Source organism: Mytilus californianus, unplaced genomic scaffold (assembly GCF_021869535.1).
Source record: "Mytilus californianus isolate M0D057914Y unplaced genomic scaffold, xbMytCali1.0.p SCAF_11, whole genome shotgun sequence".
Classification (NCBI taxonomy): Eukaryota; Metazoa; Mollusca; class Bivalvia; order Mytilida; family Mytilidae; genus Mytilus; species Mytilus californianus.
The window spans coordinates 3,111,534-3,128,080 of record NW_026262593.1 but is presented as its reverse complement, the minus strand read 5'-3'; the positions used below and the strand labels follow the sequence as shown (position 1 = coordinate 3,128,080).

The following is a 16,547-nucleotide window of genomic DNA, read 5'->3' as shown; positions in this document are numbered from 1 at the left end:
TTCTCCAGATGCTAGGTATAGACTTTTTATAGAAAAGGAGTGTCTATTTTTGGCTGGTTCAAGATGTTGTTCACATCATTTAGTGAACAACTATTTTGATGAAAAATCTTTAAAAGACATTAATTCTTTTGCCGGAAATTTTACAGATTTCAACCGAAGCCAATTGATGCAGCTTATTTCAAATATTAGGACAATTGCATTAAAAAATATACGTTCAAGAATAGATTTTGATAATGATTGTTTAGATGACTCTGACTATCTAAGTCTCACAGGAATTACAGCCGCAGACTTTAATGATGTTTGTTCTCATGTTTTGAACATTAGGAACAATAAAAATAGAACAAGTAGAACCTGTGTTGCATTACTTCTTGTAAAATTAAGATCTGGAATGTCAAACAGATTATTGTCAACATTATTCAACATGGGAAAATCTAGTGTACGAAGAGCATTAGCATCTGCCAGAAAGGAACTCTCCATCCATTTCACACCAAAATACCTAGGCTTCAATCACATTTCACGAGAGAACATAATAAATAATCACACCAGACCACTTGCACAAGAACTTTTTGGCACTCCTCATGAACAGCAAGCTATTCTAATCCTAGATGGTACATACATATACATTCAAAAATCAAATAACTTCCATTTCCAGCGAAGATCTTACAGCATGCATAAAAATAGACCACTGGTAAAACCAATGATAATTGTATCAAGCACTGGCTACATACTTTCTATTCTTGGCCCTTATTTGGCAGACCATAAAAATAATGATGCTGGTATTTTAAAACATAATTTGAAAACCAATATGGAAAACATGAATGAATGGATTCAGCCTGGAGATGTTCTAATTGTAGACAGGGGATTTAGGGATGCATCAGAAATGTTAGATGACTTCGGCATTCAAGCTGAGATGCCAAAGTTTTTACCCAAAGGCCAAAAACAATTCACAACCGAAGAAGCCAATGCTTCTCGCTTAGTTACAAAAATAAGATGGGTAGTTGAATCCGTAAATGGCCGATTAAAGCAATGGAAATACCTTCAAAATGTAGTGCCAAACATACAAATACCCTATATCGGTGACAATGTCAAACTAATTGGAGCTATATGCAACAAATACAAGCCGCCATTATCTACCGGTGAAAAGGACAATGATCAAATCTTGGCTGCAAAAATGAGGGTAAAAAATTTACAAAATTATACTCTTTGATAACAGTGGTATTAATTCCAATTACAAAACTACCCAAAAAGATTAGACTTTGTTTATCCGACTACTTTCACAACCAAAACTTACAACAATGGAGCTTGATTTCACATATACTCATAAGAAACATGTTTCACCCTTATTTATAATAGTGTGACTTGTTGAAAGACAATATTAATTAAAACAATTTTAAAAAAGTAAGCATATTTTTATCTGTTTTGTTGATATGAATCCTGGAAAAATTGTCTCCCAAACTTAACAAGAAAGTCCACTGGACATATATTCCTTTGTGACTGAGGTTGCCAATTTACACATAAATGTGAATTGATAAAAAAGTGTCTCATTTCACAAAAATGCATATGTTAATTGTACACAAATGCATACATAAATACATGTTTTTAACTAAATATTTCAGGTACTGTCCAGGAAAAAAAATGATTTGCAGGAGAGGGTAGAGAGAGAAGGGTTACATAGAAGAATATGTTCTTGGAAAAAGATTGATGCAGATGATTCCATGCCTTGTTTTCCTATGTTGTCAGAAGAAGAATTGAGAAACATAACTGTTGGTGTTTACCAATTAAAACTAGCTAAATCTTACACACAGGAACACCTCAATGATGAGAGTGAATTTATAATAATGATAAATTCAGATCTTGAAAGTATATTAAGGGTACAAATTCAGAGCAGACATACTTCAGCTAGAAAATACTTGATATGGATTGAATATGATGAGATTGAGGTCAAGGCCTGGTATTGCCAATGTAAAACTGGTTCTAGAGTTGTAGGCACATGTGCCCATGTTGCAGCTGTCTTGTGGTATTTAGGTTTTGCACGCCACATGGACAAACATAACGGAATTAAGGACTGGTCAGAGTTTGTTGAAGATGCAGCAAAGATTCCTGTTTTAATTGATGAATCTGACACTGAAGAGGAATTTCCTGAAGAGTGACATACTGTGCTTTATTAAAAGAAATGCATTTAAGCAGTGGTCTAGTTAGTGTGTAAGCCGTAAGGGAATGTAAGGATATAGTCTTATTAGTCTAGTAGATTAACATATTGTTACTTTATTTACAGTTATTTTGGTTGGGTTTATGGTATTTTTGGGTGACAAGAAGATTTTTTCCAAGTGATGAAATAATTAGGTTACAAAAAATAATCCTTGGCTAGGGCAACATTGGAAGTGGGGTGTACAGAGGTGGTAGATGGCAGCTGTTCTCTCTTAAAGATAGCTAGGACACTTTTTTAAAATTCTCTGCAAACTTCAAAATAGATGTGAAGTAAACATAAAAGAAGCAGCAACCTAGTGACCAAAATAATAAAGACATTGTCATCAATAGTTATGCATTTAGAAAGTCTCTTATTTTTTTACTTCCCAATCAGTGTCAGACTCACCAATTAAAACTTTTAAAGCTTTGAATGAATATAATTTTTTTGAAACTGTGATATTTCAGCCTTATGATGATTCAAATGTAATGTTTCAGTCTGATGATGATTTAAATGTTATTTTTCAGTCTGTGATAATTTATATGTGATATTTTAGTATTTGATGATTTAAATGTGATATTTTAATCTGTGATAATTTAACTGTGATATTTCAGTTTATGACAATATCTAGAAATGTAATATGTTAATGCTTATGTATTGGTTATTCATTTTTTCTCATGTACAGCTTTAGTTGTGAAGATGCATCAAAAACGTCATGTAAGGTATGTCATGATTGAAATAAGATATTTAAGTCCGTGATAGTTAAAAATGTGATATTTCAGTCTGTGATGATTAAACATGTGATTTTTCAGTCTGTGATGTTTAAAAATGTGATAGTTCAGTCTGTGATGATTCAACATGTGTTATTTCAGTCTGTGATGAGTAAACATGTGTTATTTTAGTGGGTGATGATTAAACATGTGTTATTTCAGTCTGTGATAAGTAAACATGTGTTATTTCAGTCTGTGATGATTAAACATGTGATTTTTCAGTCTGTGATGTTTAAAAATGTGATAGTTCAGTCTGTGATGATTAAACATGTGTGTTTTCAGTCTGTGATGAGTAAACATGTGGTATTTCAGTGGGTGATGATTTAACATGTGTTATTTCTGTCTGTAATGAGTAAACATGTGTTATTTCAGTCTGTGATAATAATTCAGTTTATGTGATGTTTCAGTCTGTTTGATATTTCAGTCTGTGATATATCAGTCTGTATGATGTTTCAGTCTTTGTGATATTTCAGATTTTGGTGAATTGTATGTGTTATTCAATTATGTGATTATTCAATTGTGTTATTTCAGTCTGTGTGATATTTAAGGTTGTGTGATATTTCATTCTGTGATGATTAAAAATGTGATTTTTCAGTCTTTGATGTTTAAAAATGTGATAGTTCAGTCTGTGATGATTAAACATGTGTGTTTTCAGTCTGTGATGAGTAAACATGTGTTATTTCAGTTGGTGATGATTTAACATGTGTTATTTCAGTCTGTGATAATAATTCAGTTTATGTGATGTTTCAGTCTGTTTGATATTTCAGTCTGTGATATATCAGTCTGTATGATGTTTCAGTCTTTGTGATATTTCAGATTTTGGTGAATTGTATGTGTTATTCAGTTATGTGATTATTCAATTGTGATATTTCAGTCTGTGTGATATATAAGGTTGTGTGATATTTCATTCTGTGATGATTAAAAATGTGATATTTCAGTCTGTGACATAAGTATTCTGTGATTTTCAAGTATGTGATAACAATTTCAGTTTGTGTGTTGTTTCAGTCTGTGTGATATTTCAGTCTGTGATATTTCAGTCTTTGTGATATATCAGTCGATGTGATATTTCAGTCTGTGATATTTCAGTCTTTGTGATATATCAGTTGGTGTGATGTTTCAGTCTTTGTGATATTTCAGATCTTGATGAATTGAATGTGATATTCCATTCTGTTATTATTCAATTGTGATATTTCAGTCTGTGTGATGTTTTAGTCTGTGTGGTATTGATGAATTGAATGTGATATTTTATTCTTTGATGATTCAAATATGATATTTCTGTTTGTTGATATTTCAGATTATGTGGTATTTCAATCTATGTGGTATTTCAGTCATTGTGATATTTCAGTCTTTAATTGATGAATAAAATGTGAGATTTGTGTTTGTTTGATATTTCAGTCAAGTGCTCTTTAAGTCTGTGTGAAGAACAGTATGATGTTTCAGTATGTGGTATTGCAGTTTGTTGTGATAATAATTTGATTTTTCAATATGTAGGGATTTAATTTTTTGATATTTCAGTCTATTATTATATTATCCTCATTTTTGTTCACTTGTATGTTTTTTTGTTAAAAAAAAGTGAATTCTAATGTCTTTTTCTGTTATAAAATAAGTTTTATATTTAAGGAATGACTGTAATATTTTTTCTGTCTATGAAGAAATAACATCAAAAATGTGGTGCATACTGAATAAACCACGAAGCGTGTTATTTTAAAGTGTGAACCACATTTTTGATGTTACTACGAATAGACAGAAAAAATATTACAGTCATTCCTCATAATTCAATTCTAAATTCCATTTTAAGCCTTAGTAAATCATGAAAAACATTGACGACATCAACGTCACATGACAATATTATGTCTATGAGCTGATAGACAAAACACTGTCAGCCAATCAGAAGACGCGTTACATCCAAAATTAAATTATTTTTAATTGCACTGTTAAAAAAATATGTACTTCTGCTTTCATTTATGTTTTGTTTGTTTTTTTCGTTATCTAAAAACCCAGAAATCCTCATTTTTTTGTTGATGAACTTTAGCCTTAAATGAGCTGTTAATGTATTTTTGTGTTACTTTATACATTTGCCTAATTGGTATTGTCAACAATGTCCTTATACAATATTTGCATTACTAATATCACTTATATTATTTTTGCTGAATACGTAATTTAAAATTCCCAGAAATCCTCATTTTTTGGTTAGTTTTAATGATTTTAGTCTTAAAAATGAATAATAATGCATTTTTATTTTATTGGACAACTTTTGTATTGTTAATTGTACTGTTATACAAAATAAGTAATTTTGCTTTCATTGAAGTAATGTGTCTTTTATGTGTCATTCAAAATTCCCAGAAATCCTCAATTTTAGTTAATTTTTAATAACTTTTGCCTTAAAATGAGCTGTTAATGTATTTTTATGTAACATTATACAATTGGTATTGTCAACAATGTCCCTATACAATATATGCATTACTAATATCACTTATATTATTTTTGCTGAATACGTAATTTAAAATTACCATAAATCCTCATTTTTTGGTTATTTTTAATGATTTTAGTCTCAAAAATGAATAATAATGCATTTTTATTTTATTGAACAACTTTTGTATCGTTAATTGTACTGTTATACAAAATAAGTAATTTTACTTTCATTGAAGTAATGTGTCTTTTATGTGTTATTCAAAATTCCCAGAAATCCTCAATTTTAGTTAATTTTTAATAACTTTTGCCTTAAAATGAGCTGTTAATGTATTTTTATGTAACATTATACAATTGGTATTGTCAACAATGTCCATATACAATATATACATTACTAATATCACTTATATTATTTTTACTGAATATGTTATTTAAAATTCCCAGAAATCCTTATTTTTTGGTTATTTTTAATGATTTTTGTCTCAAAAATGACTTATAATGCAATTTTTTTGTTATTGGATAACGAAAGTATTGCTAATTACATCCTTATACGAGATATGCACTATTGCTATCATTTATGTTATGTTTGTTTTATTCAAAATTCAAAATTCCCAGAAATCCTCTATTTCAGTTGATTTTTTATGGTTTTTGCCCTAAAATTTACCTTTAGAGGCATTTTTAAATTATTGTTTTTTCATGATAGCTTTAACTGTAGTTTTAAACAATATATGCACCATTGTTGTCATTTTAATTATGTTTATTAAATATGTAATTAAAAAAATTCAGAAATTCTCAAAAATTCTCTGTATTTTATTATTTTCACCCAAAAATGATGAAAACTTGAAAAAAATGATTAAAAAATTACATTTTGTGACAAAGTGGTCATCTTGCCACCTGAAAACCACTACAAAAAAATTTTTTGAGATTGGGCCAAAAATGGCCCTTAATGACCCTACTCCTTTACAGTAACAAAGAAAATAAATAGAAATAATTCACTGTTTCAGAAAATAAGCTATTATAGCCAAATAAGAAGCAAGTTAAGAACAGGTTTTTTTTCAAGTTTATATGCATGTTTTCTTAAGTGTGGACATTTACAAAACAGGCAAAAACAAGAATGTGTCCATAATACACAAGTGCCCCAATCGCACTATCATTTTCAATATTCAGTGGACCTTGAAATTGGGGTAAAAACTCTATTTCAGCATTAAAATTAAAAAGATCATATCATAAGGAACATGTGTACAAAGTTTCTAGTTGATAGGACTTCAACTTCATCAAAAACTACCTTGACCAAAAACTTTAACCTGAAGCGGGACAGACAGAGGAACGGATGAACAGACCAGAAAAAATAAATGGGGCATAAAAATAAGCTGAGAAATCGTCCCGGTTTCCACAACATTAAGACAATTGAAAACAGAGCTTAGGGTTCAACATACTTAATATCAAAGTCAGAAAGGTCAATTTGATGTTTAAAGTTCTCTATTGTTAACATACGAGTTGTATTTTCTCCTATCTAATATTGACAAGTTTTCATTCAAGTTTGTTGAAAGTCTGAATATGTGTTATTTGTGATGTCATGAAAACACTTATACATAAAGTTTACGAAATTGACATATTTCATTAATCTGGTCATTGATTTAGCTATAATTATAAATCATTGAGTGTGATATGATATTTATCCAATCGAGACAGTTAAATTTTCAAATTTAAAATGCAAGGCTTGCCCGAGCGTTTTTAATATTTAAAATTTAACTGTCAAGAGTGGATAAATATATTACACCAGATTTGGTGGTGGAATCAGTTTCTCTAGGGATTTTTATGCTAAAATGCAAGCAAACTTATTCCTTTTTCATGATTTATCTGAAAAAGATGTGTTCTTTCTATACAACGTCATCAGACATGGTCCCCTTTTTTAATGACGTCACAATAAGAGATTCAGAAGAAAGCAAGAAAATGTGACGTCATAATCAAAGTTTTACCAATGAATGATCTGAGATCAAATGAACCACAAGTTGATTAAATAAAAATAATCAACCGGTTTGGAAAACAATAAATCAGCTTAGAATTAGAGAAATATAAATATATATAATAATTGTGTGCTTCATAGTGACAATATATTGTAGTTTAAAATTTTAGCCGTTTTGAAATCTCATCAAACCTCATGCTTTCCCCCGTCTGTACCCAAAATGAAAATACCTCATATAAGTGATTTAGTTTTCAATTGTTTTAAGCTTTATAAGTAGTCGTAATAAATTAATTTGGTGTAAGCCTTTGAAAATATTACCATGAATGCTTTAGATTCCAGTTTAGAAGGCATGAAATTTTGTAAGTTTAATGGTAATTATTTGACCATCTAAAACTTGAAATTAAAGGATTAAACTGTCAAAAAATCAAGTGTTGTTTTTCAACAAAAAAATCAAGGGGAGATAATTGTATTAAAAGGAGTAGGGGCAATAAGGCACATATTTGGCCCAAAAATTTCTGCAAATTTAAAAGTTTTCATACATATTCTAAACTTACTGAAAACTTGACTACGGTACAAGGAATTCAGAAAAACAAAATAAGTTAGCCATTTAACAAGTTTCCATGGCAATAAATCATGACTTAATTTGCATGTTTTGTAAAATTTCGTGATTTTTCTTATTTTTCATCAAATTTCAAGTATATTTTAAATTGAAAAAATATTGTGCACACCCAAGAAACAACTTTATATTTGGTGAGATTATGTCAATAGTTATAATAAAGCTTCTGTTAAATTATTTTGTTATTTCTTGGCTGCACACGATTTTTCCACAATGGAAATAAAGATAGAAAACTGCAAAAATTCTGTATTTTTCATTGTTTTTGTGAAAACAGTACATATTATGACGTAATTGTGACGTCATCAGATAAAAATCTTTATGTTTTTCATTTATATTTCTTGACCCTATGCATTTCTAAACATTATGTGCCAATTTGAAATAGTTATCTAACATTTTATTTTCTTGGGCCAAAACCAGGCCTTAATGCCCCGCCCCCACTCCTTTACAGGACAAATTGAATTCTTCAAAAAAGTAAGGCATGTGACCCCCTTTTGTCTTTTTATTTGATATTTTTCTGTGCAATCTATAAAATAAAATACTCTCATTGAATCATTATCAATTCTACTGTTTAATGTTTCCTCTTCTTCGCTGAGAACAACTAGGTACCCCTGCAGACAGTTGGGGCAAAAATGGAAATAATATTCAAGCCTGATACAGGTCTGAATTTAGATTGTAATTGAATATTTGACATATTATAGGTTTCTGAATAAATGTAGTCAAAGAAGTTGAAATTGGTTATATGAATTGAATTTATATTCAATTAAAGATTCCTTGCTGTTGTGCAATACACTGTTGCTCAATACTTAGTAAATCTGTTGTCAGACTCAACAAATAAAGTTAAATTTATTCTCAATATCATATTAGAAATTTATAAAAATCAAAAAATCGATGTAAATAATTCACTTAAGTTTCATAAGAATTGCTGAAAGCATTTTTGAGTTTTTGTGCGAAAACTGAAAAATACCCCTTTTTTATGAATAAAACCCTGTAATCAGAAACTTAAAAACTAAAATTTATAAAAATCTAAAGGGAGCTCACGTCAATAGATATAAACAATTCACCACAATTTCTTGCAAGTTGGTGAAAGCATTCTTGAGTTAGTGTATGAAAACTGGAAAATCCCCCTTTTTTTAATTTATAAAACTCCATAACTCTTAAACATATAATCTAAAATTTATAAAAATATATTATATCATGTCAATAGAAATTAACAATTCACCAAAGTTTTATGCAAATTGGTTCAAGCGTATTTGAGTTAATGTCCAGCATGTTAATGAATGACGGACAGACTGACGGACGGACAATGGTATACCATAATACGTAAACCTGCATATAAAAATTAAGTTTCCCCTATATAAATAAAATAATTGATTTCGTTAATTTCAATGTATCTTGGGGAACACTGGTCTATCTTCAGCATATCAATAAAAAAAAATTCAAAGGGTGAACAACAATGAAACTGCAGCAACCCAACAAAACAAATAACTAAAGGACATCTAGAGGTCAACAGTTGTTGATTTCAAAACAGATAAGTGTCTTTACTTTACTTGTTATTTTTGACATTCTGTTGATCCCCATGTCTGCTTATACAAGATATTTGAACACAAAACTTCTACATTAGAATGCCTAAGTAAAGTCACCTTAAGCTTGTACCCAAGACCTTGACTAAAATTAATTTGGCTTGTTTAATTTTTATAAAATTTTGACACAATATTTGATTTGATCCTTTGAAAGAAATATAAAAATTTCAAAAATCGTTCAACAAATCACTTTATCGGAAAAATTTCATTGGATACATAGCAGTTTGGCAAACTAATTTTGATCATTGATAAGCTTAATATTTTCTTTAAAACAATACAATGCGATTAACGGTTTAGCTGATTTTACAGAGTTATCTCCCTGTAGTGTTGGGTATCACCTTAATGTCAGATATTTATTCAGTCTCTCTACAGGTCCCAAGTTTATCATCTTATCATAGAATGATAAAGAGGCAAATTGTTGCTGTGCTTTTTTTATTCAATTATTTTATGGGCAGGTTAGTGCATTCAAAAGACTACTTGTAAATCTTGAACTTGAACTTGATGAATGCTAGAATTATTGGGCATACATTTTCTGAAAGGTAAATTAAAATAAACAAAACATTTTGTCTTTATCCTGAACATGATGAAAAAGTCTTTTTGGTTACTCATTATATTGCATTTAGAAAGAAAACAAATTTATAATAATGATATCTATATATGAATACATAAATGTTTAAGACTGTTCTCTGCCCTTCTGGAATATATCTATTTGCAACTTTGAAAACATTTTAGTCTAGTCTGGTTTTTTGGAGACAAAATTTATTCATTTGCATCAATCCATCTCATCTTAGTTGGTTGACAGTCAGAAACAATGCAAAAAAAACTTTATAAAATAATTTAAAGGGTTCCATGAACTGTGTGTTTTGCCTGTTATGTTTCTCTTGCTTCTTGTTAAGATTTAAAGATAATTCTTAAAAGCAAATTTGAGTTTTCCTACAATTTGTGATGACAGACAGATGCACAAACCATGCTGAACAGGTTATTTTTGTTCTTTTACTTTTTATCATAGAAAAGCTTCTAAGGGCTGTTCAAAATTTGTATATGGGTAAAGCCAAAAAGGTGCTCCAAATTGGTCAAATAACCATCTGAAGCTTAAATCCCAATTTTAAAATATTTAATATTTGTTATTTGATTACAACTTGTTATTGTGCATCAGTGACATGATGATGCAGAAGATTTGATAAATATCAAATATCCGCGAATTCAATAATTGCATAAGTTTTGACAAAGTTATTGATATCTTAATGAACTATTACCACAGACCGAGTCAAAGTTATAATATAGGGATACAGATGGATTATGTAGGATTTCTACATCTATCTTCCACAACAAAATGTTAAAGACTCAACAAAAATTACAGAAAAAATTATTTCCTTATAAATGTTCTCCAAATCATGCATGAAGTATGAAAGCTTCTGTCAACATTTTATAACATTCTATGATGGTTATTGATGTCTAATTAATTTTAATCCAAGACTTTACCTAAATGTTAACTACAAATAAATGAAGAATGTGTCCATGAGACATAGATGATGTAACGTTATAAAGGGAAATAACTCAAGAATGATAAAAGTGATAAATTTGATCAGAGTTTTGTGGTTATAAGCATTGTGTACAAGTTTTATACAAATTGGTTGAGGCAAACTTAAGAGAACGGCAACCAATTTCAGGAAGTACGAACAGACTCGCAAGGATAACACTTAATGCCTACTCCGTTGCAGTATTTTTATTTAAAAGCTATTATATTCCTCTAGATACACAAACACAAAATTCATAATGGGTTTGGCTACTGTAAGTGTAATGCTGATCACACAAGCAAGTCCATTTACCACTAAAATACTATAAAAAAAATTCTTAATGTTGTCTTTGACAAATTGGATGCTTATAGATCTTGAATAACAGACTTGTTATCTCTTAATCATAAAAAAGCTGCCAAAGTTTTATAAATTTCTATGAAGGTTTGACAAAGTAATTAATGTGTAACAAACTTTTAACTCCAGACTGTATCTACTTGTAAAGTGTAAAAAAAACAAGTCCATTTATCATGATTTATCAGTTAAATAAGGAAAAAATATATTTAGAAAAGTTTGCTCTGATTACTGTATTTTGGTCATAACTAAGCTTCTGTCTCTATTTCCATGAAGATTTGACAAAATTATTGATGATTGAAAATCTTAACCTCAGACTGTATCTACATGTTAGTTTTTAAACTAAGTCCATTTATCAGTAAATTACGGGAAAATGAAAATTATTATTTTCAAAATTTTAATTGCTCTGGATTACTGTTTTTTTGGTCATCAACAAACTTCTGTCCAAATATCCTAAAATTCGATGAAGGTTTACATAGTTATTGATAAATGAAAAACTTTAACCTCAAGACTAAATCTGAATGTTAACTGTAAAAATAACTAGTCAATTTATCAGTAAAATACGAAAAAAAATCATAAGGGTTCCGCGGAACCCAGTGTCTCGCCTACTTTTGCTGTTAATCGCACACTCAACAAAAATGAGGAAAACAATCAATAAAAATATTCATCTCGATACTATCTTTTGATTGTAAAAAGCTTCTGTCCAAGTTTGGTAAAAATCCAGAATAGTTTATGAATCTAATAAATGTTTTAAAAACTTTAACTGCATACTGTATGTAATGTTTCCTGGCAGAAAAACTAAGTCCATTTATAAGTAAAATACGGAAAAAATGAAATTTTATTTTTACAAAATTTACTTCTGGATACTATTTTATGATCATAAACAAGCTTCTGTCCAAGTTTGTTAGAAATCCAGGATAGTTTAAGAAAGTTATTAAAATTTCAAAAACTTTAACCACAGAGTGAATATTTGTGGACGCCACCGCTGACAGAATGTAGGATCGCTATGTCTCGACAAAAATGAACTAGAGGCTCTCAAGAGCCTGTGTCGCTCACCTGACTCTAATTGGATTTTTGAAATCATATAAAAAAAGATAAAAATCATAACAGATACTTAAACAATGATTGAGGCCAAATTTGGTTCAATATTGCATTCCATTCTGTGGTTCTCTAAAAGAAGACATTTGTATGTATTTCTCATAGGGTCCTATGTTAAACTAAGTCCCCTGCTGGCAGCCATCTTGGATGATGGATCGGCAACAAAGTTACAACACTTGGAGAACACCTCATAAGGAACATTCATGCTATGTTTGGTTTCATTCCATTCTGTGGTTCTCTAGAAGAAGACTTTTGTATGCATTTCCCACAGACCTATGTTAAACTAAGTCCCCTGCTGGTGGCCATCTTGGATGATGGATCGGCTAGAAAGTAACATCACTTGCTCAACACCTCATAAGGAACATTCATAATATGTTTGGTTTTATTCCATTCTGTGGTTCTCTAAAAGAAGACATTTGTATGTATTTGCCATAGGGTCCTATGTTAAACTAAGTCCCCTGCTGGCGGCCATCTTGGATGATGGATCGGCTACAAAGTAACAACACTTGGTCAGCACCTCATAAGGAACATTCATGCCATGTTTGGTTCCATTCCATTCAGTGGTTCTCTTGAAGTTCAGAATGTAAAAAGCGAACGACGACGACAACGGACGAAGTACGTCAAGTGATGAGAATAGCTCACTTTGCCCTTCGGGCCAGGTGAGCTAAAAATAAATCTTTTTTAAATTTTGTTCTAGATTCTTTATTTTTGGTCAATAATAAGCATCTGTCCATATTTCTAAAATTTCATGAAGCAATGAGTTATTGATGTTGAAAAAAACTTTTAACCACAGGCTGATCGAAACCTAAGTGTTGACCCTTCTCACAAAAGAATTTTATAATGGACGCTCTCATGTCATAAAAGTTGCAGGCTTGACAAAAAGTGTCAAGTTAAAGATTTGTTGTAAAGTCAATTCATGTTTCAATAAAACAGGCTAATGTACATCACTTATGACAACAAAAATATCTTCGAATAAACAAGGACCTGAACAATTTGAAATTAAAATATGATGAACATTTTTTTTTCTCACCATTAAGTTTTTATCATTGTTAGTGTTTATAAATTGTTGCATTAGAAAGTGATTGAAAATTGTCTCCACAGGCGGATACCCAGTTGAAATTAAACAAGAATGAGTCGATAGTACACAGATGCCCCACTTGCACGATCATTAAATTCTATGTTCAGAGGACTGTGAAATTTGGATAGAAACTCCAATTTGGCATTACAATAAGAAAGATCATATCATAGAGAACATGTGTACTACGTTTCAAGTTGATTGGACTTCAACTTCATCAAAAACTACCTTGACCAAAAACATTAAGCGAGACAGACAGATGGGTGAAGAGAGGAATGAACGGACAGTCACGAACAAATGGACACACAGACCAGAAAACATAATGCTCCTAAATAGGGCAAAAAATAGAAATGGAACTCTTTGTAAGAGAGATTAATAAACAGCTGCGCCACGAGTGCATGATACGCCCGGTGTCTTGTGTGTAAAGTTTTATTCAATAATCACCAGAGCTCCAGATAAGAATTCACAAATTGGGGTTTTTACCCATCATTTTTTTATGTAATTGGGTGATAGAGTTTTTAATTGCATTATCAATTCCGATTCACCCCTCAAGCAAATATCAAATTGGGTTTTTCACCACCAAGCTCCTTAATGTATTGGGTTTTTTCATCAACACAATATTGAATATTTAGGCATGTTATAATCAGATTATATCAACCCAAGTTGTTTTTCCATCTTTAATATGTTTCTTTCTTTGTATATGTGCTAGCTGTTTTGTTTGGTTTATTCACTGACGAGCAATTGTACGTTTGATTTGTGTCCCGTTTAAACGTTCTGCCAGTCATGCCAGTTTTGTATTTTCTCGCAACTTATATAAACTGCAGCTGGTATCACTAGTTGGACAGTAACTAATTACCTTTCTAGATCCCATATGATATCCTACAGTTTATTTGGGGTAGGTGTGGCTTAGTGTTAAGATTTTTATGTAATATATGTGAAATTTAGGTGCTGTAAGAAAGTTTTGCCAGTCCTTTCACCTATTTGCCAGATCTACTTTTTAATAAAAATAATAAGTAGTTCCCAGATTTAAGATATACCCCAAAACCTTGACCAGGTTTAAAGGGTGGTTTAATTACGGACACCACATTCAACTTCAATTTACAAATAATTCTGCAACATCAAATAAATAAATAACACTTGCCAATAAGACAGCTATCTTAAGCATACAGAACAATTAGACCAAAATAAACAAAGTGTCAAGCTGCATTGACGTAAAAAAACGGATATGTGTATTCACTCATCAACTGAAAATGAAAAAATAATATATAAACTAAAATTATACCTGAATGTTTTTGTTTAATTTAATTAACATAAATCTGGGTTAAGTTGTCCCTTATTAGAACTTTTGGTTTCCGATGCTTTCCAACTACATAACATGTCATAATTAATTTGGCCTTTCACTTTTTCCAACTGATTTCGTTCTTGAAGAAACCCCGTGTTTATCGTTCTAGCAATGTTCTCGTTAAGGTACGCAAACACGCCCGTGCGTTCGACGGACGCTTCATAAAACACTATCTGAGTCTTGTTATCATCATAACTTGTCCTCAGCTATCAAAAAGAAGCTGAAAACATGCTTCTATTCAATATTTTTACCGGACATTTATTTTCGTTTTAATTCACTGTATGTTACGATAAGTCCCGAGCAATTCGAAAAAAATAAGAAAACATGACAAACGCTAATTGGATAAACACCGAGAAGATCGAATTGTTTTCATAAACACGTGTACCTTTTGAGCAACGGAAAATTCCAACAGGGACCTATTTCAGCTACTTGATGCAGGGCTCTATTTTTAGAACGAAAGGAAATTTCCAATTATAAATATTATAAAAATAGATTTACGCGACGATTGTAATTAGATAAGGGTAAATAACGCAAACAATAGCGAATAAAAGCGTTAAGAACTCATGGTTTTGGCATATAATTGGGTTTTCCTTTGAATTAATTGGGTTATTGGACCCTGCAATGGGCAATTGCATTGGGTTTTTAATCATTTGTATTGCGTGATCACGCAAATACACAGCTTATCTGGAGCTCTGATCACAAATAATTTCTGAGATACTGCAAGACATGTGAAAACCCCCCCTTTTTTTTTTACAAAAAACTCAATAACTCTAAAATAAAATTTTGAATCATCATAAGAAACAACAATGTTTCATGAAATTTGGATAAGTGGTTATCAAGTTAGGGTGCTGCCACATGTCCACCCTGGACAGACAGGCTTGACGCCGGACATTTATTTATATACCATAATACATCCTGTCAAAATTTTGACAGGTGTATAAAAAAAAAACTTGGTATATTTGAATTGTTTACATCTGTTTCTATGGGCTTTTAAAGTTTAATAACGGTGCATAATTTAGGAGGTTAGGATGTTATGAATTGCATATACATGTTTTTACTTAAATCATAGTATGGAGCTTCCAGATATATTGTTACCTTTTATATTATATAAAACAGTCAATTGTTGTGGGTGCAAATACCAGAGCTCCAGATAACAATTCACAAATTGGGGATTTTACCCACCATTTTTTTTATGTAATTGGGTGATAAAGTTTTTAAATTGCATTATCAATTCCAATTCACCCCTCAAGCAAATATTAAATTGGGTTTTTCACTACCAAGCTCCTTAATGTATTGGGTTTTTTCATCAACACAATATTGAATGTTTAGGCATGTTATAATCACATTATATCAACCCCAGATGTGTTTCCATCTTAAATGTGTTTCTTTCTTTGTATATATGCTAGCTGTTTTCTTTGGTTATTCACTGATGAGCAATTGTACGTTTAATTTGTGTCCGATTTTAAACGTTCTGCCAGTTTTGTACTTTCTCACAACTTATATAAACTGCAGCTGGTGTCACTAGTTTGACAGTTACTAATTACCTGTCTAGATCCCATATGATCACCCTATACAGTTTAGTTGGGGTAGGCGTGGATAAGTGTTTAGATTTTTATGTAATATATGTTAAATTTAGGT

The 16,547-nt window shown here is 30.7% G+C and overlaps 1 protein-coding gene across 1 annotated transcript; it reads left to right on the top strand.

Moving 5' to 3' along the window:
• The first annotated feature begins 437 nt into the window (after positions 1-437).
• LOC127719388 (uncharacterized) lies at positions 438-4,445 on the top strand. Its single transcript, XM_052225499.1, has 2 exons — positions 438-1,177; positions 1,617-4,445. The coding sequence occupies exons 1-2, from the start codon at positions 668-670 to the stop codon at positions 2,148-2,150; spliced, it is 1,044 nt and encodes a 347-aa protein (XP_052081459.1). The 5' UTR covers positions 438-667; the 3' UTR covers positions 2,151-4,445.
• The last annotated feature ends 12,102 nt before the right edge of the window (positions 4,446-16,547 follow it).